Genomic DNA, 23,860 nt, shown 5'->3' with positions numbered 1-23,860 from the left:
GCGCCTGTAGTCCCAGCTACAGGCGCCCGCCACCACGCCCGGCTAATTTTTTTTTGTATTTTTAGTAGAGACGGAGTTTCACCGTGGTCTCGATCTCCTGACCTCGTGATCCGCCCGCCTCGGCCTCCCAAAGTGCTGGGATTACAAGCGTGAGCCACCGCGCCCGGCTTTAAAAAATTTTTTAAATTAGCCAGGCATGGTGGCATGTGCCTGTGGTCTCAGCTACTTGAGACGCTGAGGTGGGAGGATCACCTGAGCCTGGGAGGCTGAGGCTGCAGTGAGCTATGATTGCACCACTGCATTCCAGCTTGGGCAACACAGCAAGATCCTGCCTCAAAAAAAATAAAAATAAAAATAAATAAAGAAAAAGTAAAAGAGCAAGTGTTGGTGAGGATGTGAAGAAACAGGAACCCTTATACACTGTCAGTGGGAATGTAAAATGGGGCAGCCACTGTGGAAAACAATTTGGCACTTCCTCAAAAAGTTAAACACAGATTACCATATGAGCGAGCAATTCTACATCTAGGTATATACCCAAGAGAACTGAAAATATATGTTCATACAAAAATGTGTACAGAAATGTTCATAGCAGTATTCATAATAGTCAAAATGTACAAAGAACTCAAATGCTCATTAATTGATGAAGGGACAAATATAATGTGGTATATCCACACAATGGTATATTCAGCCATAAAAAGGAATAAAGTACTGATACATGCTGCAACATGGATAAACCTTAAAATCAGTATGCTAAATGGAAGAAGCCAGTCACAAAAGTCTACATATTGCCTGATTCCATTTACAGGAAATACCTAGAACAGGCAAATCTATAGAGACAGAAAGTAGAGTAGTGGTTGTCTACAGCTAGGAGGGCTGGGGGAAATGAGAAGGGACGGGTAAAGGGTAAGGGTTTCTTTTTGGTAATGAAAATGCTCTAAACTTTGACAGTGGTAATGGCTGCACAAATCTGTGAATATACTAAAAACAATTAAATTGCATGCTTTAAAGATGGTGAATTTTATGTGAATTATCTCAATAAAGAATTTGGGAATTATCATTATAATATGTGAATTTTCCCAATAAAGCTGTTATAAATAAAATCATGAAGCAAAAATCAGTGGGGAGAAGAGAGCTTTCAAGTTTAATTCACAGAATTTTCAGATGTGCAGAAAGGACAAACGCTAGGGTGACACCAAAGGTATGAAGAAACAAGAGGAAAACCCAAGGGAAAGTGGTCCTTCGCTTACAAGTCCTGCTGTGGTAACATTACCAGGGTTTCACTCACTAGCACGATGCTCCTATCACAGCCCACATTACAACACAGGGTTGCTAGAGCATTAAAAGTCACATGTTTGAAGAATATTAATGACACAAGAAAACGCTTATGATAGCATGATAGCATGTTAAATAAAGCAAGGCATAAAATTATATATAGTATTATTCCATCTTCAGGGGAAAAGGTATACACACACATGCCAAATTCTTAGAAAGGATTAGAATGAAATACATCAAAATATTTTTTTCCTCTAGTATTAGGATAAGAGATGTTAATTTTCATTTTTATGCCTATTTCTTTTTACATTTTCACAATGCATGTTTTAATTTTATAACTGTGTTTAGGTGTCAGTTAAAATTGAAAATAACATACCATGGGGACATCTGCTTTCTGGGATAACTACTATATTAAAAAGTTTTCAGTTATCTCTAAGTTCCCAAACTCAATTTATAAAGTGGGGCTGCTCTGCCTATGGAGTAGCCATTCTTTATTCCTTTACTTAATAAACTTGCTTTCACTTAAAAAAATAATAATAATAATCCCAGCTACTCGGGAGGCTGAGGCAGGAGAATCGCTTGAACCCAGGAGGCAGAGGTTGCAGTGGGCTGAAATCGCGCCACTGCACTCCAGCCTGGCAACATAGCAAGACTCCATCTCAAAAAATTAATAAATAAATAAATAAATAAATAAATAAATAAAATGAAGTGGAAGTGACACAGCTATGCCAAGATGCTTGATTGTGCTGATATGGCTGGCTAGCTGAAGGGTACCTTCCTTGCTGGCTCTTTGGCTTGCTTCTCATAAAGAGGGTACCCTTCACAGAAGACTGCCTTGGTGAACAGTAAGGCCCCAAACTGGAGCCCACAGGCCAAAATGAGGCTATAGACATGTTTTGAGTGGCCCACAGTGTTTCCAAAAGACTGAATTGGCTGTTAATATGTAAAAATCAGGATATTTCACACAGAAATGCAGATTTCCAGCTTCTCTTGAAAGGCCAGAAAATTTGACCACACTGGGCTCACCGTCAACACATGGCAGCAATGGGCTGGAGCTAAGGAGTAGCTGTCCTGTCCTCTCTCAAAGGGGACTGTGCTCTCCGTGCTCTCCAGGACCACAGTCCTTACCACGCTACTCTCTCTCCAACTCTGTGGTAAGTGCTAGTTATACTTTGTTATTGTGCTCGTGCTATTTTTTCTTACAATGAAATTAGGAAGAAAGTGAAATGTTTTCAGTATTCATGTTACAATCAGAGCAGGAAGATAAACAAAGATGAGCACATGTTTGAAGAAAAATGTAAACATATTTTCTTGTTGAAATGAAAAAATAAGTCCTGTATTTTTAACATGCAAATAAAACATGCCTGTCTCAGAAGAATACATTCAACAATGTACTTTGCTTCTTTATGTTAGGTGCCTAGATCATGTAAGTAGCCTGGATCATAAAAACAGTTATGTTCAGTTTCTCAAAAAATAAACATAGATTTACCACAGAATCCAGCAATTCCACTTTTGGCTATATAACCAAAAGAATTGAAAGCAGGGTCTAAAAAAGATATTTGCACACCCATTTACCCAGCAGCATTATTCACAATAGGCCAAAGGCAGAAGCCATTCAAATGTCCAATGGTTGAATGGATAAACAAAATGTGGTATATACATACAATGGAATATTATTCAGCCTTAAAAAGGAAGAAATTCTGACACATGCTACCGCATGGATGAACCTTGAGAACATTATGCTAAATAAAATAAGTTAGTCACAAAAAGATAAATATTGTGTGATTCCACTTACATGAATTACCTATAATAGTCAAATTGATAGAGACAGAAAATAGAATGGGGGTTGCCAGGGGCTAGGGGAAGGAGAAATGGGGAGTTGCTTCATGGGTATAGAGTTTCAGTTTGATAAGACCTAAAGAGTTCTGGAGATCAGTTGTACAACAATGTGAATGTACTTAACACTACTGAACCGTCAAAAATGGTTAAGATGGTAAATTTTATGTTATGTCTACTTTTTACTACAATAAAAAATAAAGTAGCTATGCTCCTGTGAAAAAATCTCCAATTCTATTTATTCCTCTGTTTGTGTTCCTTGTCATCAGTTGTGAGAAAGTTCTAGTTAGTTCTATTTTCTAGCTTTAAATTAGACATATCAAGCAAGTGTACCCTGCTGTTACCAAAAAGCGAACCTCAAGGACCATTATGGATGCAAAGACCATTAGTTAGATGAAAGGTGATTAGATATTAGGATATATGCGTATCAGATTACTTGCTAATTGCAAAGGAGGGGAAAAAATTATGTTTTACAATGGCGAGATCTGGTGGATGTCATCTTACCAAATAATCAAACTTGGCACCACTAATCATGGGACAAACTAATATTATGTGCCTCCTGCTGTGATGCAGTATGAAATACACAGCATCACCTATGAAGCACCCTTACTAAACATGTTTAACATGAATCTAATCAAGCCAATGGACCCTATTTACAGTTTATAGGAAATACAAAAAAAAGAGAAACAAGTTAAACACAATGAGGAAACGCTTTATAAGAAAACTAGCCTGGCCAGGCATGGTGGCTCACATCTGTAAGGCCAAGGCCAGGGGATCACTTGAAGCCAGGAGATCAAGACCAGCCTAGGCAACAAAGTGAGACCCTGTCAAAAAAAAAAAAAGGAAGGAAAGAAGGAAGGAAGAAAATAAATTATAAATTAGCCTAGTCTCATTAACAAGAAATTCTAATATGGGCTAGATATTAAGTATTAGGGACTTGTTCATTTTCTTAGATATGATAATGGTATTGTTATTATGTAGAAGACTATCCTTATCCTTAGGAGATGCACAATGAAGAATTTAATTGAGTGCCATGATGTCTGCAACCTACTTTCATTTAGCTTAGCTAAAAAGAGTGTATGTGTGTATACACATAAACAGATAAAGCAAATACGATCAAACTTTAACAGCCATCGAATCCAGCTCATAGGTATGTATTTCATAGTTCTATTCTTTCAATTTTTCTTTATGCTTGAAATTTTCGTTATGAAAAATTATAAAGGAAGAAAAATAGCAAAGCTTTCATTTTTATTTAAAAGTCTATTAATAGATTTCCCATTTCACTCTCTCTGTATATTCTACTAATAATATTATTAATATTACAATAATTAGGGATTAAAAAGTTAGAGCAACAATGACGAAAAGCAAAGTATAGATAGAAGACTGAAAGATAATATGACAAAAAGTTTAACAGAAATTATCTCTAGGCAGTGGGACTACTGGATTTTTTTTCTTTTTACTTTTCTATATTTTCTCAATATTTTACAGTACATGTTATACTTTTTAGGTTAAAAAATTGTTTAAGGTAACAGCTTTTCTTTTTTTTTTTTTTTTTTTTTTTTTTGAGACAGAGTCTCGCCCTGTCACCCAGGCTGGAGTGCAGTGGCATGATCTTGGCTCACTGCAACCTCCGCCTCCAGGGTTCAAACAATTCTCCTGCCTCAGCCTCCTGAGTAGCTGGGACTACAGCCATGCACCACCATGCCTGGCTAATTTTTGTATTTCTAGTTGAGATAGGGTTTCACCACGTTGGCCAGGCTGGTCTTGAACTCCTGACCTCAAGTGATCCACCTGCCTTGGCCTCCCAACGTGCTGGGATTACAGGCATGAGCCACAGCACACGGCCGGTAACAGCTTTTGAACATAAGCACTACAAAGACATACATCATCGTGTTAGTACAGAACTGGCAAAAAAAAAAAATACACTGAACAACTACATTCACTGTGAACATGATCGAAACGGCCATTTCAAATAATGTAATAACTTTCCCCACCTATATAATCCCCAAACATTATGCAGAAATAAAAGGCCAACGATAACTTTTCAGCCTTTCAAGGGAGATGAGGAGTTTCTTACCTTAGTTTTTGGATTATAATTCATGATTTTATGTCTTTATACAAAAAAAAATTCTCTGCAAATTGTAGGAACTGAGACTGTAGGATAATAGCAGGAGAAGAGTACTTACCCTCCACAGACCCCTGGTGCCTTCTTGTTGGTATATATCGATAAAGCTTCCAATCATGCTCCCTTGGAACAAGCTTCCTTGAGCCTGCATTCGAATCTAAAATGAAAAGAGGTGAACATTTTGTTTTGTCAGAGAGAACCAAAATGCTAAATTCATTTTAAGTTCATTTAAATTCATTTTAAATTCATCTAAAATTTAAAAAGCAGTATTCAGGAATCCCAGAAAAATATCTGCTATTATGATAAAGTTAATTAGTTAAACTGTATAGAAAAAGAATTTGTGTCAAAGTGTATTTTATAAAGATGATTTTCATCAGCCTCACATTCCTCACACTAAGTCTATTATTTCTGGAGCTAGAAGAAAATTTGGAAAAGAGAAAGAACAAGTACTCAGCAGGACTAAAAAATGACTCATTTAGTGAAAAATTCGAAACACTTAATATCCAAAAACAACAACTACACAGATTGGCTACAGAAATTATATATTCATTTAATAGAATACTATGGAGCCATAAAATTTTGTTGTACAATGGTATTTGCTGACACTGAAAGATATAAAAAATTAATTGCTAACCAGAAAAAAAATTGCAAAGTACTATATCATTTTTATAAAAAACATGTAAACTTAAAAATATCCATAAGCACAGCAAAGAGACGAGGTGAACATATAAAACTAAATACTTACAGTGGTTTATGTCTGAGTGGTGAGGCTACAAGTAAGCATTTTTCTCTTTTGTGTTTTTTCTGCCTTCCATATTTTTCTACATTAAACATGCATTGCTTACGTAATTATAAAAACGAAAAATGTGTTTTAAAATATAATTTTATGTTTATGAGACCTTAAGTTGAGTTCTATTTATAAAAAGCATGATATTATATTCTGGCAAGTGGCCTTTGAGAGCTGCAAGAAAGGAAAGATAGCATTAAATGGCCATGTAAAAGGTTTGGTACAATTTCCCACAGACTCTGCACACACACAATCCTAGTAGTCAGTCACTAAATACTAGTGGCGCAAATGTAGGCCTAATTTTTATGAAGCACCATGCTACCATTCTAGATTTCAACAAATGTCTTTAGTAAGTCATGTAATGGCAACGTGCTTTTATGCAGAAAGTTAACTGTTACTACCAAGAGTTTTCAAATATTATCATTATAAAAACCTAAACCCATTAAATCAAGATACGAACTATCACAAAGATAAATGAAAACTACTAATACACTGTGGTAAGTAGAACACTTCTTTAAGGAGGTGATTCTTGAGCAACAGAGGGACCAGCATGAGGCAAGTGAAGTACTTTTCTTAGGCATGAAATGTAAGGGAGTGCAAGAAAAATTCAGTAATCAAGATAAATGATGTCTCAATATGATATTTTTTAACCAAAATTAATCCACAAAAAGCCATGATGAATCAAATATCAAATTTAACTAAAGCTAGGACTCAACAGGGCCAGGATTAGGGTAAGGTGAATGAGATGAGTTATATGAAATTTTGGTATTTGGTTCATCATGAATTTTTTGCATTAATTTTGATTGTTTAAAAATACTGCATACAAATGTTATTTATATTGATTACTGAGTTTTGTGGCACCTTCTTACATTCTGCATCAAAGGGGACTGCCTTGCTTGTTTTTCCCTAGTCCTGGCCCTGTTTATGAGCCTGGTCTTGAAGGACAAATTCACCAGGAAAATGAGAAAGACGTTTCAGGAAGAAAGTGTTACATGCACAAAGGCAAAGAAGCAGTACATAGTAGATCAGATATGGATTTAGATAGATCTCTCCAGCTTCATCTGGAGATGGGCTGAGGGAGTGGAGTACACACTAGAGTGAAGGGACAAGTTAGGAGGCTACTGAGATGAGGCCCTACAACAGGAATGGTGGGGAAAGGACAAAGTTGAGAAATATAGATGAGGCAAAATCTGTAGAAACTTGATACCTAATCCAATACTAGAAGGAAGCAAAGATATAGAAGAATCAAAGATGATCTGGGTTTCTAGTTTATATGACCCAGTAGGTCTGGGTAGTGTGGTAGATTATTGTCTCCCAAAATCTACTCTCCTTTCTTGAAGCTAGATGTAGCCATGGAACTAAGTCCTTCAGAATGGAACATGAACAGAAATAATGGTTGAAACTTCCCAGTGTCTTGCTTAGAAGGAAATTGCCTGTATTTCAGAACAGCCAAACAGCCCTACTAAATGAGAAAAAGTTGTCCTTGGCCAGGCACGGTGGCTCCTGCCTGTAATCCCAGCACTTTGGGAGGCCAAGGTGGGCGGATCACCTGAGGTCAGTAGTTTGAAACCAGCCTGGCCAACATGGCGAAACCTCGTCTCTACTAAAAATACAAAAATTAGCCAGGCGTGGTGGTGTGCACCTGTGTAATCCCAGCTACTCGAGAGGCTGAGGCAGGAGAATTGCTTGAACCCAGGAAGTGGAGGTTACAGTGATCCGAGATCATGCCATTGCACTCCAGCCTGGGTGACAGAGCGAGACTCCATCTCAAAAAAAAAAAAAAAAAAAAAAAGGTTGTCCTTGCAGAAGAATTCTAGCTAAGAAACATGGATGGAATGAGGAATTAGAAAATCACCACTTTGCAACCTTAAATGAAACAACTGATTCAGGTAATGGCCACCAATGGATGAAACCATTAGATGAAGGATTGACAGGAAACTACAAAGGAGAAATCGGGCTGTCATGCCTGAACCCACTGATCAATCTTAACATCCCTATATTGGGACAACCAAACACTGTGTGCCTCCTCAAATGACTCGGTATGACCTTTACAGAAACCTTCCTTTTACAGAGAGAGAAGATTTAGAGGAATAAGTTAAATGATATCACAAGGAAGCAAAAAGACAAATCCAAAACTTGGGAATTCTAAAGGAGAGCTGATCCCATTTATTTGACAAGTTAATGGCAAAAAGCAAATAAATAAATAAATAAATAAATAAATAAATAAATAAATAAATAAAAGGTATATGGACAGGAGTGGGGTGCTCTAGCATAAAAAGGACTTAAGAAACATAACTATTAAATACAATGCATAGGCTTTGGAACCCAAGTTAAACAAATCAACTGTAAAATATAAGACAGTCTGGAAATGTGAACATAGATTATTAGATGTTACTAATGAATAAATGTTAATTTTGTTAAATGTAACAATAGCACCATGGTTATATAGACAAATATTGCTTTTATGAAATGCACATCAAAGTATATAGGGGAAAATGACAATGTCTGGAATGTGCCTTAAAATAATTCAGAAAAACGGAATAAAAAAGCACGTGTAGCAAAATCTTAGCTACCTCCGTGATGTGTACAAAGACGTTCACTGTACTATGTTATTTTCTACTCACTCATATGTTTGAAATTGTTTATCAAAAACTACATAAAGATTTAAACTGTTAAAGATAAAAATGGAGGCAACAATTGAGATAAACCCCAAGACCAGCCACCCATCATCAGGTAACCGAAACTTAAGTCATCCTATTTCCTCGGAACTGCTATCTCTAATCATAAACACAAAACATAAGTTTACATCTTTGTCAGAATGCTTCAGTGAAATGAAACCAATAACTATAGACGATCACCTTAAACAGCTGCTTGCCTTTAAAAGAAGGATAATTTACAATAGCCAATCACAAAAAAGGTCAAAATGTTTCTGTCCTTCTGCTTTATAAACTGTACTGTAAGATAAGTTTGTTATCACTTGGTTTGAAGTATCCTGGATACTTAAGTAGCTTAGCCCATAACCTAACTGATATAGTGAGAGCTAAAGTATTAAGAATGAAAAAGGTGGTCGGGCACGGTGGCTCACGCCTGTAATCCCAGCACTTTGGGAGGCCGAGGAGGGCAGATCATGAGGTCAGGAGATCGAGACCATCCTGGCTAACACTGCGAAACCCCGTCTCCACTAAAAATACAAAAAATTAGCCAGGCTTGGTGGCGAGTGCCTGTAGTCCCAGCTACTCAGGGGGCTGAGGCAGGAGAATGGCATGAACCCGGGAGGCGGAGCTGGCAGTGAGCCGAGATCGTGCCACTGCACTCCAGCCTGGGAGACAGAGCGAGACTCCATCTCAAAAAAAATAATAATAATAGTAAAAAAAAAAAAAATGAAAAAGGCCACCAAGGAGAGACTGAAGAGGAGAAAAGAGCTAAAGATGGAACCTTGGGTGGGAGAAGAAAAAGATTTAAAGTATGTGCATAAAAAGGAAGCCCATGAATGAAACTAAGGAACAGGAAAACTAGAAGCAGAATCTAAATAGTGTAGTAACAAAACCAAAAAAGAACTTCTAGTAGAAGGAATTAGTCAAAACAGGTTAAGTAAGATGAGAACTAAAATGTCCAGTGGATTGGATAATGAGGACATTACTGCTGACTCTGCGGAGAGTGATTTCAATCAAGTAGCAGGAGTGATTACAGCAGGTTATGGAGGAAATGGAATGTAAAGATTACTCTTTTGTAAAATCTGGATGAGAAGGTAAGAAAAGAGATAGCATGGTGTTTTGAGGTCAGAGGGTCAAGAAAATATTTTAGGATCGAGAGACTTGACCATATTTATCATTTGAGAGCAGATAACCAGTAAAGGGGAAGACACTGAAGATAAAAGAGGACAAACGACAGAGAAAGGTCTCTGATGAAACAGAAGTGAATAAAAGTAGAGTAACCAGGTTTTTTTTAAACTTGAGCATGTATCAAAATCACTTGAAGGGCTTGTCAAACCAGACTGCTAGGCCCCATCCTACCCTTTCTGATTCAGTAGATGTTGGATGGGGCCTGATAATTTGCATTTCTAACAAGTTCCCAGGTAATACTGGTCTGGTCTGGAAAACCACTATAGTAAGACAAGATAAGGATGGGTATAGATGGAAGTAAGTTTACACCTGTAAGGTAGAAAGGACACGAAATTGAGAGGTATAAGGCCAGGCCATAGGAGGTGGGGTTGTCTGCTGAGAGTAAGAGGAACAAGGAGCTCTCCAATTAAATTCTCTTCATAAATACTTGTTCTAAGTCAACAAAAATAAGCATGAGGAAAGGACTCCCTATTCAATAAATGGTGCTGGGATAGCTGACTAGCTATATGCAGAAGAATAAAACTGGGCCCCTACCTTTCACCATATACAAAAATTAACTCAAGACAGATTAAAGATTTAAATGTAAGACCTCAAATTATAAGAATCCTAAAAGAAAACCTAGGAAATGCCATTCTGGGCATTGGCCTTGGGAAATAATTTATGACTAAGTCATCAAAAGCAATTGTAACAAAACAAAAAATTGACAAGTGGGACCTGATTAAACTAAATATCTTCTTCACAACAAAAGAAACTACCAACAGAGTAAAGCGACAACCTACAGAATGGGAGAAAATAGTCACAAACTATGCATCTGATGAAAATCTGGTATCTAGCGTCTATAAGGAATTTAATTCAACAAGCAAAAACCAAATAACTCCATTAAAAAGTAGGCAAAAGACATGAACGGACACTTCTCAAAAGAAGACATACAAGCAGCCAACAAACATGAAAAGATGCACAATATCACTAATCATCAGAGAAATGTAAATCAAAACCACAACAAGATACCATCTCAGACCAGTCAGAATGGTTATTATTAAAAAGTAAAAACAACAGATGCTGGCGAGGCTGCAGAGAAAAGGGAATGCTTAGACACCATTGGTGGGAATGTAAATTAGTTCAGCCACTTTGGAAAGCAGTTTGGAGACTTCTCAAGGAACTTAAAACAGAGAGCTACCATTCAACCCAGCAATCCCATTACTGAGTATATATCCAAAAGAAAATAAATAATTCTACCAAAAAGACACATACACTCCTATGTTCAGCACAGCACTATTCACAATAGCAAAGACATGGACTCAACCTAGGTGCCCACCAACGTTGCATAAAGAAAATGTGGTACATATACACCATGGAATACTATGCAGTCATAAAAAAGAACAAAATCATGTCCTTTGCAGCAACATGGATTGAGCTAGAGGCCATTATGCTAAATGAATGAATGCAGGAACAGAAAACCAAATATAGCATGTTCTCACTTATAAGTGGGAGCTAAATATTGCATACTCATGGACAAAGATGGCAACAATAGACACCAGGGAATAATAGAGGGGGGAGAGAAGGAGGGGGACAAGGGTTGAAAAACTGTTGGGTACTGTGCTTACTATCTGGGTGATGGGATCATTCATATCCCAAACCTCAGCATCATACAATATACCCATGTAATAAACCTGCACATGTACTCCCTGAATCTAAACGTTGGAAAAAAAAATTGTTCTGTAAATCTAAAATGATATAAAAATTCTGTAAATTACTATCATTTTAGTCCAGAAAGACTGTCTCATATTTTTATCCGTCAACCACCAGTGGTTTATTTCATGTGTGTTGTTTTTCATGTCTTTCTCTCAGTTCTCAAACCCCTCTCTGAATTGCAATAAACAGATCTCTCCTTTGCTAACCTAGCCACTTGTGGTTTCACTAGTGGTCAAATTAAAAAAAGCATGTGTCCTCTTACTTTTTTCTCGCAATCCCCTTAAAACAATTTTAAAATAATTTTTTAAAACTTTGGGTTCCCCTCATTTTAATCCTATATTTAGTGCTTTTAACTAATCATAAGTTTAAATACGTTAATAAGTAGAAAATATTTACCATTTTATGAAATAAGATGAAAATTTATATTAAAAGAAATGTTTCAGTCTGTGACTTGAAAAAACCTTAAAGAAATCCAATTATACTCTTAACAAGTCAGCACCACCAACCTATACTGTTCTGGTTCTGAATTCAGAATATTCCAATACAGGCCAAAATATACCATTTTTAAAGCCAAATCTCACCCTGAATAGAAATATTAATAAGACAGGGAAAGACAGAGGCATTACAGACTTAAGGTACCCAAATTAGTTACTAAAGTAGGCTTCTCCAAAAACTGTATTTCAATTTACCCCTCTGTTTGGCATCCCAGGTTATACCACAGGTCAACATACCATACCAAGATTTAGAATAGGTGGGGACGTACCTTTCTTTTGTAAAATTGAGTAACAGCTATTATGAACAGATTCATTCTCATACCAGTTTTAGGATGGAGTACGAATGGATGTAAGAGATCTGGAAATTGATTCCTATAAAACTGCATAGCCCTTGGAAAGAACCTATAGGGTCTTGCATACCCCAGTGTGAAGACCAGTGGATTAACGCATATCATAATAAATTGACTGCCATTTATTGAGCATCTACTACACCAAGTACAATGATAGGCAGTTTATATATATATATTATCACTAATCCTTTACAACTCTATGTTATAAACACTGTATTATATTTGTTTTTCAAATGATGAAATTGAGGCTTAATGCAGTTAACTGATTTGCCCAAGGTTCTACAGCTGGCAAGTGACAGAGTGGGAATCTGAACCCAAATCTGACTCAAACCTTACGCTCCTTTCAAATCATACTGTATCTCTCTTACCTTTAGAACATCGGTAGGATTGGCTATAGTGGAAGATATCACTCCTGACACCACCCCACAGATCATATTAATTAAAAGAGTTTCATCTGTGAAAAGGAAAAGAAAAAGAAAGGTCTGCTCGTATTAGGCACCAGTTTGAGAACACAGTACTGACTTACTGGAGGAAGGGAAACTTGGTTAGAGAGATGACTTTAGAAATGAACCAAAAAGCTTAGGAAAATCAAGAAACTCAAATATTTCTAGATCTCAATTCAGTGCTAAAATATATTAAAACTTGTAAAATATAAATCACTTCTAAAAACATCATTATTTCTAAAGGATACTGGAACACATCCTTTTCTTCTACATAACTATCAGTATCCCACACACGAATTCAGAAGGTGGTATTTCCCCTTCGACCTTTTCAAATATCTAAAGAACATACTTTTTAAGTCTTTTTCTGGGTAATCATCAACTCTAAAGATTCAGGAACTGAATGTTAAAAGAGAAAATCTTATGTCTAATACAAAAAACATATCTGAATATTAATTTTCATAGGCCTGAGATCTCTCCTAGCCTCTGTTAATTTACAAAAGATTTCTGTAGTCAAATATGAAAAAGCAATCATTTAGAAGTAAATCTCCTCAGTGAGAAAAAAGAACAAAGAAACCACAGAGCACATTGTTCTATAGTGAAATTCAATCTGTACCGCTCCTTCACACCATGAAGACCCCACAAATAGAAACTAAATAAACCCGAGTGAAGAATCTATGAAAGAAAAATATTTCAGAAAGAGGTGGAAGAGAACCCTTCACAATCCCCAAAAAAAGTCTTCAGAAAAAGTTGATTTTAGGACAATAAAGTGATTCAAAGGACATTACTAACCGAAAGGCTTTCCAGCTGTCCCCAAACATCCAACAGCCCCAGGCCTGTGGTAAAATAACCATTTAGTGTAGTATCATGATGGAAAATGCTACAGCAGCAAACAGACATATGATAATGCTGAATATGCATAAGGTAGCCATAGGTACATCAGAATTTAGAAAACAGCCTAAAATTATTCCGCCTAATAAAAGCTTATCAAAATTGCCAGCTAGAAAATGCCTTACAGTTGAATTCCTCTTATTGATGAAGATAGCATTAATTTTCTGGACAAGATTGTTCCATGTTTCTTTTGGGATGATCACGTGCCTTTTTTGTTGATAGGAAAAGGGACAAATTTGAAGAACAGGTCTCTAATTCATATATCACCTCTGCAAAAATTTATTCCAAGTTAGAACAAGCTCACTTTGTCTTTGCAGTGACTCTCCTCCATTCTCAGGCACCTCATGACCAACATTTCTCACTAAGCATGATTTCAACAATACCTTTGAGTATCACCTCAAAAGAGGGTGAGTATACTGACCTTCTAAACGTTCTACGAATAAGCGCTTCAAGCTTTGGTAAATCCCAATTTTAATGGTGCCATATGATGCTTGTCTTAGCAACGCAGGAGCAATTCTGAAAAAAAAAAAGTAAAAAAGTTATTCTCAACATGTATTTGCAGATTATACATATCTAGACAGCCTACTTATTTGCACTACCCATCTCATTCCACCCAACAACAGCAGAATATGATTTTTTTCAAGCACTCATGAAACACTCAGCAAGAAACTGAACATTCTGGGTCATAAAACCAACCTGAACAAATTTAAAAGAACTGAAATCATATACAGTGTTATCTGACAATAATGGAATCAAACCAGAAATCAATAAGAAAAATCCTCAAACATTTAGAAATTAAACAACATATATCTAAACAATCTATTGGTCAGAACAAGTGACTGTCAAAGGAAATTTTTTTTAATTCACAGGTCTAAATGACAACAAAATTCAACCTATTAAAATGTATGAGATGCAGCCAAAGCAGTGCTGAGGGAAATTTATAGCATGAAATGCTTACATTTAAAAGAAAAGGGGGGGCAGAGTCTCAAATCAATAATTTATGCTCCTACCTCAAGAAACTAGAAAAAGAAGAACAAAATAAACCCAAAGCAAGCAAAAGAAAATAATAAAAAGCACAAATCAATGAAATTGAAAATAGGAAAATAGAGAAAAATCAATGAAACAAAAAGTTGGCTCTTTAAAAAAAAAATCAACAAAATTGATAAACCTCTAGTAAGACTCACAAAGATAAAAAGAGAGAAGATGCAAATAAGAAATGAAACAGGGACTAGCACTACAATTCCTGCAGCCATTAAAAGGACAATAAGAGTATGGTATAAACAACTTTATACTCATAAATTCAACACCTTAGAAGAAATGGACAAATTCCTTGAAAACCACAAGCTACCAAAACTCAACTAGATAAAACAAATAATCTGAATAAAACTCATACTCATTGCAATGGACTGAATGTTTGTATCGTCCCCAAATCAAGATCTTAAAATCCTAACCCGCAATATGATAGTAATAGGAGGTGATTAGGTCATGAGGGTAAAGCCCTCATGAACAGGATTAATGCCCTTATAAAAGGGATCCCAGAGAGCTCCCTCACTCTTTCTGCCATGTGAGGATACAATGAGAAGTCTTGGCAGTCTGCAACCCAGAAAAGAGACCTCAGCAGAACCTGACCATACTGGCACCCTGATCTCAGATTTCCTGCTTCCAGAACTGTGAGAAATAAATTCCGATTGTTTATAAGTCACCCAGTCTATGTTATTTTGTTATAGCACCCCAAACTATGATAATCTTAAAGAATTTGCATTCTGAATTTAAATGTTCCCCAAAAAGAAATAGCCAGCCCCAGATAATTTCACTGGGGAATTCTACAAAACATTTTAAAAATTAACGCTAAACTTACACAGTTCCTTCCAGAAAACAGAAGAGGGAATGCTTCCCAACTTATTTTGGCTAGTATTACCCTGATACGAAAACCAGACAAAAACAGTACAAAAAAGGAAAACCACAGACTAATGTCTCTCATGAACTTAGATGCAAAACTCCTTAAGAAAATATTGGTAAATTGAATCCATCAATGTATAAAAAGAATTATACATCATTGCTCACCTAATAAAGATTTTTTTAAAAAAATCAACCTCCACTTCCTAACAGTTGCAGATATGTCTTTAATCACATCAACAAGGAGGTACTAGAGCCAAAATTCCACCCTATTTAAGTTCTCCTTTAAACTGGAGACATTCTCATTCATACCTCCTTTGGGATTCTTCCAAATTGCAGAACTATACTGTAGGAGGTATAAATAGAAAGACAGCAGCAGCTCAAATGGTTAGGATTTTTAAATGATGACTAAATATGCATATTTCTGACTTTATTGCTTGCTATCAGAAAATATCTTGTGATGATCCATGCTGATGAAAGAACAAGGTGAAACAGATGATCCACAAATCAGGATGGTGGATCATCTTCAGGATGCTTCAGGATACACTACTTGATTTTTCTCCCAAGAAAATTACCTTTTAAATTAAGTCTAACATAGTTTAACGATGTAACATAGTTTAACGATAAAATTGATGTCTATTCTCTGAGTAATAAACTGGTAGCCTAGATGCAGGAGTGCCTAGGAAACTGGCAACAGATGAACTACAAACTAGACAGTAAACCACAAACTTATGGCTAATCAAAAGGTGATGATAAAGATGGGTCTCCCTCTCTCTCATTATGCACTTTCTGTTTAAACTGCAAGAATAATATTTTTTCAAAGAGAAAAATTTTAAAGGAAGTCAGAATTTGCCAACTCAGGAGGGATATCACAAAAATACATATAATTAATTGGTGCTGTTATTAACAGTGGTTATTAGTGACTCTCGGGAAATCCACAGAAAGTCTATGCTGCAACAACATATCCATTTTAAAATGTTATTATCACTTACAACCAAATGAACACAAAATCCAAAGTTCAAAACTTACAAGCAGGAGAAATATAAACTGGCATATCAATACTGAATTACAAGTTAAAATGGTGAATATGAAACGGACACAAACTATCAGACAGCTGAAAACTATGGCTTCTTTAAAAAGCATTTCTGTTAATGATATAAGGAAAGAACCAGTCTCACCCTGAATAGAGAGCCAGTACACCTTCCTCTTTACAGATGCGAAACAGCGCATGGAACATCCCTCTATATTTTATCTCTTTGAAACGGGCATCGATGCTTTGGCCTTGAACCTGAAGTCGTGTTTTGGTAAGGTCCACAGGGAAAGTCCCTGTAAAGGAACACACTCATAAATGTACACTCATTTGGACATTTATGAACACACTCATAAATGTCCAAAGAATCACAGTTAAGTTGTTGCTAAATATAAGCCAAGGACAATATTTGAATCCTAAGACAAAGTCCTTTTTATAACACATAGAAGAGCTCTAGTAGAATACCACTGTCAGAGGACATGAGTTGCATGTGGTAAGCGAAAAATGCACTATACTATACATAGGCAGCACCAATTGACCCACAATATACTTCAAACTGTAATATAATAAAATGCTTTCAGATTGCCCTATTATAAATGCAAAATAATTAAATGTTGTTTTTTATTTCATCTGTAACATACAATCTGGCATTTATCAGTCTCCCTCCTGCCCCTTCCCACCCCAAGTCTCCCCACCTCTGTGTCTCATAAAATCTCCCCAAATTTTCACAAAGATAGGAAAGCATGGGATTGCTGCTCCAGACGCTCTTATATAGTGTTACAAAGTTTTGTGGGGTTTTTCTTTTATCTGTTTACAAGAAACAAATAGTCCCCTAATATTATGAAAGATAATGGCAAAGTCTTATTTGGTTCTACTCATCCTGGTCCCTTAGGTAATTCAGGACTAATACCAGCAGAGTGCTTGAGGGGGGGGAATTTCTTTAACCAAACCTTTTACATCAACAAACAGAAGTGGTCATCACATTGACAAAACATATTTCAGGGTGTAAAACGAACAAGGTGATTAGGTAGCTCTGGTCACTGATGACCCGAATATCACAACACCACAGGATATGCCAAGAAGGTCAGTAGTCATTTATGAATAGTTTAGAAAAGAGAATATCTGGAAGATGAAAAAACGACAATCTAAAAATATTTCAAAATTAAAATCATGTAGAAGAGAATCTTGTTTGGTCTTGTTAGTACATTTTCTTCTAAAATGGGACAGAGGTTTAAAAAAAGGACTTTCAGTACAAATAAACTTATAATTTAGTATAAAAGACTATTAATACAGAAATATAGCAAAAACCCTTATGACATATCAACTCCCTCTATATATTCATGTATTTTACTTAAGCCTAGCAAATTAACAAATCACTAAACTACCAAAAAAGCTTTCTTCAGTTTGACTTTTCTTAACTCATCTGCCATACCATCAGTAGTACATTCTCTGAAATATTACTTCATGGCTTTGAGACAATTTTCAAAATAAGGCGAGCTTCTTATTTTTTATCTAGCTTTCACCAAAAATAACCATCATCATAAGCTACCATCTATACCGTATAATGCAGATTTGTCATTTCTCACATTCTTACCAAACTCAGCCACGATAGAGGCAAGGCCGCCATATACAAAGGGTTTCCAATTCAGACCAGACATCTCATGACTTACAGTGGTACTTTTCTGGTGCTAAAAATAAACACAAATCAGAACAAGGCACAAGAGTGAGGAGCATTTGTTAGCATCTGATCATATAATTTAGATAAACAAAATTGGCAAATAAAACAGATGTAGAGGAAAAACCCCACCAAGTGGAATGACACAAAATGGGGGATCCTGTTTTATGTGCTGGATGATCATGAGTTTGTTCTTTACTGACATTTTGTAGGGGTAGGCGTGTGATTCACTCAGAGATTGACCTGTGCCCTTCATTCTCTCCAGTTTCTTTAATGTTATATTCATCCCCACCCAGAGAAGAGGCTTTGGTCCATCCAGCACGCCCAGCTTTGACATTCAACTAGATAATTACAAATGAAGGAACCCGGAATTCAAATTATATAGGCTGAGGCATCTCATAAAAGCAGTTCATGGTATTCAGTTAGCTTGATTCAGGTGCAAAGCACAGGCTCACACTACTACTCTCTCATATTCTTAGCCCTCCTATCTCTCCACTATAGGGTTTCTAGCTATATATAACTTTGTCCCCCCAACTAGGCCCAGGCTGAGCTAAGAACCTTTTCACCTTCCTTCTAGCGCCCAAAGGAATGATAGCAATATGATGTCTCTCTTCCCTCTGACATTAACGTACATCCATCTAGTGGATCTCCTTTTCCTTCCTCTTGACCTTTTAAAACACACACATATAAATACTGTTTTTCTTTTATGTTCTAGTTCTTTAACAACGTATTCTGCTCCCAGCCTCCCTTTTCTCCTTCCCTATCCCACCCCCGTTAGACCTGTCATCATCAATCTTTTCAGCTTTACTCTCTTGTTCTGCCACTTTCAGCTTGTTCTCTCTTGAATTTTATTTTTTCCACAGCTCTGGCCTCTAAGTTTTGCAAATTTTAGCATGTATTAGAATCATCTAGAAGGTCTATTAAACCATAGATTGTTGGGCCTCTCCTCCAGAGTTTCTGATTGGTGGTATGGCCCTGAGAATTTGCAAGATCCCAAATAACGCTGATGCTTCCACACTTAAGAACTGCTCTAGGCATTGCCTACTAAATCCTGGTCCACCTGAAAGTAGTATCTGTTCTTAGCATGGACTCTCAGATTTCTTTCAAATATTCCTTTTTCAGAGCTTCACAGTATGTATACTTCTGAATTTCAAAAGCAACTTCCAAGTGGTTTATGGTCAGGAATGCAGACTCCTGAAGTCAGACTGTTAAAATTTAAATGCTAACTCCAGATTCATTTCCTGACTCCACCACTTACTAGTTCTGTGACCTTGGGCAAGTTATTTAATCTCTCTATGCCTCCACTTTCTGAACTGTAAAATGGAACTAATAATAAAAACTATATCATAATGGGGTTGTTGTGAAAATTAAATAATATATGAGAAACACCTTTAAAAGTGCCTGGCACGTAGCTCAATAATTGTTAGTTAACTATCATTATTACATTTTTTAAAATTTAAGTACCCAAATTTACATCTTAACAGATATTACTTGCTGCCCACCCCTCCCTCCCATTGCCCAATCTGGGGTTAGCAGCTATGAGTCACAGTATCTCTTTAAAGGTTTTGCTTTGTTTCCACATAAGGAATTCTCTGTAACTAAGCAAAATACAATTTTCCAGAGAAGATAGCAAACATGCTGATTAAATGTTTTAGTCACAGGCCACAAAAATCATTATGGAGGCTTCCTTTCAAGCATAGTACATATAGAGTCTGGGATAGATAGCCCTTTTGGGGGAAAGTTGTTGAAAAGAATTCTAATGAGCAAAGTAGGAATAGCCACTTCGAATATCAACTGCAGCTGGAAATAGGAGTCTTGAAGACTAAATACTACCTTATCACCATTTCTAGCTATGCCCACATTTTCCAACTAGGATTGATAGTAAAATATGACACATATGGTGAGAGGAGAGACGGAAAAGCAAGACCATGGCATATCCCCTCTTTGAGTTTGTGAGGAAAAAATTAACTCTCCATTCACAAATGTATCGATTGCCCCAAATAGTCTTAAAGGTTTCAGACAGCTACTTTTACATAAAGTTGTCTCTCCAAAACTTTCTCTTTACAACTTTTTTCAACTCTTTGTATTACAGAGAAAGCCTCTATCAGAACTTCACAACTTGCTACCAGCCCTTTAATAAGGAAAATGTGCTCAGGGAGCAATGATGAATCAGTGAAAGGCAGGGAACAGGGAGGATATGGCAGGAAGATGAAAGACCAGTCACTGAATCTTAGGCCAGTTAGCCCAGTGGTTCCCTAATGAAGTTCCCACAATTCTGGAGCGAAATGAAAAAAATAAGGGCACTTAGTCCTTTTTTTTTTCAGCTAAATGTATTTAATTTAGGGACTGTCTAATTTAATTTAGGGACTGGAGCATAGGCTAACTAGCCTGTATTTGTGTACCCTCCCCACACTTTCATTTACATTTTACTGGCCCATGAAATCCAAAAATCTGGAGACCACAGGCAAAACCCACCATTGCCACAATCATGACTTCCCTACTCCCATCTGATAGTAAAATCTCTTTCATTCCAATGTTAGGAAAAAATCTTATGAAGAAATCCTGGATCATCTTTGATCAGATCTGTTTTTAGACACTCCTTCCTCATATTGAGCCAAAAGTCTGTCTTCCTCTAATTTGTACCCAGTCTTTGGAGGTAATATTCAACAAATGCATTCTTTTTTCCCTAGGCAAGCCCTTCAAATATTTAAAGACAGCTATGATGTTCTCTTACATCTCATGTTTCTCGAGCTAAATATCCATGATCGTTCTCTTCATTTGACACATTATACTTCAACTGCTAGAGCTTAAAATTGCACTCACTTTTTTGGGAGCCACATCACACTATCAAATCATTAAACTGTCAGCTGAAACCTCCAAGTCTTTTACATAAAGTTGTCTACATGCATGCGTGTTGTGTCACACCTATTCTACAGGTGTGCAATATTTTTTGAACATTCTTTTATCCCTTCTATATCGTAATCTCAGGCATAAAAATAATGACTAGGATGAGGGTCAACTTCAAGATGTCCAATGTTATTTCCTCTCTTAACTAAGTAAGATCCCCAAGGGAAGATACTATATCTCATGGTACTTTTTATAACCCCCATTATAGCTTGCATAGAATTGAATACACATCCATTCAATACTTAGTTGGTTTTGCAGTGTGACGTCCTTTACCTATGTATGCAGCCCTTATATAAAAGATTGCAGGGGAAACCAGGAAGGTAACTTGCTGGACCTGGCCAATCCTACACACCCTGTGTATGACACTATCTTGATCCCCAGATGTTCTCTGCCTACGAACCCTGTTCCCTTGCTTTTGTTGCAAAGAATTACTTATGTAAAATACCCCAAGCCCTCTAAAAATTATTTTAACTTGTAGGGGCTAACTCCAGATATGGGTAAAAGTAATCATATCTAAGGTAAAATAAAAATATAGTACCCTAAATATTTTTACTGTATAAAGAAACCAATGAAAATTGTCTTCAAAATGCCAACATTTATTCTGAAGATCTGACTTCGGAGAATTTGATAGACTAATGAGTGAAAGTAAGAATGTCCTACAATACAAGTTACATTGCCCTATACTACTCCCAAGATCTGGTCAGGAAACTCTGGGTGCCTCTCCTGCTTTCTCCTTTAAGAAAGAGTAGAAATTAGAGATTCTCAGATTCAGAAGGTAACAATGGAGAGCCAAGCAGATATTTATTGAAGGCGTGCTAAATGCCCAAACCTGCAATGCACTTTGGGTATAATCATATTTGAAAAACATAGATATTCGTTCTAGCACCAAGACAATATTTACCATTCAACCTATCTTTTCTGAATAACCAATGAGATGGGACAGGGAAAAAAGTACAAAATACAGTACTTGCCTTTCAAGAGATTATAATCTGGTGGAAGAAATCAAAGTAGTGCGTTAGAGAAAAATTAAGTGCTAAACTGTGTAGTACAAACTTTAAGAGCAAGAGGAGCATAGAAAAGACTACAACCAGCATGGGATTGACTAATTTGAAAATTGCCGAGGTGAGAGAACCTAAACTGAACCTTGAGAGACGGTAGGTACAACCTGGTTAGGTGCAGGTAAGGGAGAGGGGCAGGGAAGAGACAGAATGAACAGAAACACAAATGTGGGAACAAGCACAGCATGTAGAAGCAGGCATCAGTATGGTTTGTCCTTAGAAGAAAGGAAACTAACTGGAACAGAGAATTCCCTTGTTGATTGAAACAGTATCAGACAAGAAGTGTGATAAGGAGCATGTTATGTTGAAAGGCTTGAAAACAAGGGGTGGGGGTGGGGGACGTAGGAGGGGGCTGCATGTTTTGTGTGTGTGTGTTTAACAACGAAGTGACTTGAGGAAATCCACCACATTTTAGCCTATTAGGGCTGCAGCAAACACAGTGGATTACATTACAAACGGGAGAGGCAGGGAGACTAGCTTAGGATGGTGCAAAGTACAGCAGACAAAGATGCTTGTTGGCACTGAGGTTAGAGATAGACTTCTCCAGTGAAGACACAAAGAACTCGATGATGTAGGGAATGAAGACAAGGGAAGAGTTCATGATAACGCTAAGCATCTCTAGGCTGGGGGGAAAAACAACAACAACAAGGAATCACTGACAGGAAACTATAAATGTCCCTGCTGTTATCCTGTCTGAGAAACTAATTCATGTTGATAACAGCTGTCATGCCAATCAAGTAACAACTGCATTTTAATAGATGCCTTCAATGCCTTGACCTCAGGAGTGACAGGGGGTAGAAACCGAAGGGGAGCATCTTTCAACAGTATCCCTCACACTAATACAATGGAGGTGTTTGCTTACTCCGCTTACAATCACGGCCGCCGTTGCAAACTTCACCCTTAGAAAAATTAGGATTATTCCGGGAAAGATACCCATTCACCCTCTGGGTAGCAGGATCTTGCCAGTTCCTCAGCTGTCAGAGCGAGCTCGTGGAGAGAAGGGAGGCGCCTGAAGGAGGCGGCCTCCCAGGGGGGTCGAGGAAGCAGGGTTCAATCGAAGAAGTAAAACCACCGATGCCAGAAGAGTGAAAGACAGGGAAGGGACTCAGCTGAGGGGAGAGAGAGACCAGAGGACCGTTAAGCCCCTCCCAGGCCGGGAACCAGGCCAGCCCGGCCCCGCGCGGCCTGGCGCGGCCCAGCCCCGCTCCCCAGCCTGGAAGTCCAGGAGCTCCCCCTCACCTGCTCGGGCTCATCGGACGACTGGGAAGCTGAGGCTCCCACAGTCGGAAACGCCACTGCAGCGCCAACCCGGAAGCATTGAAACCAACGGAAGTAACCAAGGCGTTGCTTCGGCAACGGCGGCGCAGTCATTTCAACTCCGCCCCTTCCAAAACTAAAAACAAAGGCGCGAAATAAGAGGCGGAAGCGGCAGGGTTCTAAAGGCGAGGGTCAGAAGCACTGCCGGCGCAGAGGCCTAGAGGAGCAAACGGACTTGCGGGAGGTGGAAGCAGGGCAGCTAAGGCGTGAGAATTTGGCAGTTTCCCCAGTTAACGTGCTCGCCAGAG

General features: G+C 37.5%; 1 protein-coding gene across 3 annotated transcripts in view; it reads right to left on the bottom strand.

The window, feature by feature from the left end:
• SLC25A14 (solute carrier family 25 member 14) overlaps positions 1-23,602 on the bottom strand; it is a 32,516-nt gene extending 8,914 nt beyond the window's left edge. The window contains exons 1-7 of one of the 3 annotated variants that reach the window (XM_032757608.2): positions 23,535-23,592; positions 23,158-23,404; positions 18,250-18,343; positions 16,804-16,951; positions 14,151-14,245; positions 12,767-12,852; positions 5,295-5,390 (exon numbers count right to left, since the gene is read on the bottom strand). In XM_032757608.2, coding sequence (XP_032613499.1) covers positions 5,295-5,390; positions 12,767-12,852; positions 14,151-14,245; positions 16,804-16,951; positions 18,250-18,343; positions 23,158-23,232 — 594 coding nt within the window. In that variant the 5' untranslated portion in view covers positions 23,233-23,404; positions 23,535-23,592. Of the gene's footprint in view, positions 1-5,294; positions 5,391-12,766; positions 12,853-14,150; positions 14,246-16,803; positions 16,952-18,249; positions 18,344-23,157; positions 23,405-23,534 lie in introns of all 3 variants that reach the window. The other 2 variants (XM_032757609.2, XM_032757610.2) reach the window with 2 other exon arrangements.
• Positions 23,603-23,860: the final 258 nt, after the last annotated feature.

This window comes from Hylobates moloch, unplaced genomic scaffold, assembly GCF_009828535.3.
Source record: "Hylobates moloch isolate HMO894 unplaced genomic scaffold, HMol_V3 SCAFFOLD_7, whole genome shotgun sequence".
Classification (NCBI taxonomy): Eukaryota; Metazoa; Chordata; class Mammalia; order Primates; family Hylobatidae; genus Hylobates; species Hylobates moloch.
This window is presented reverse-complemented; position numbering and strand designations above follow the sequence as displayed.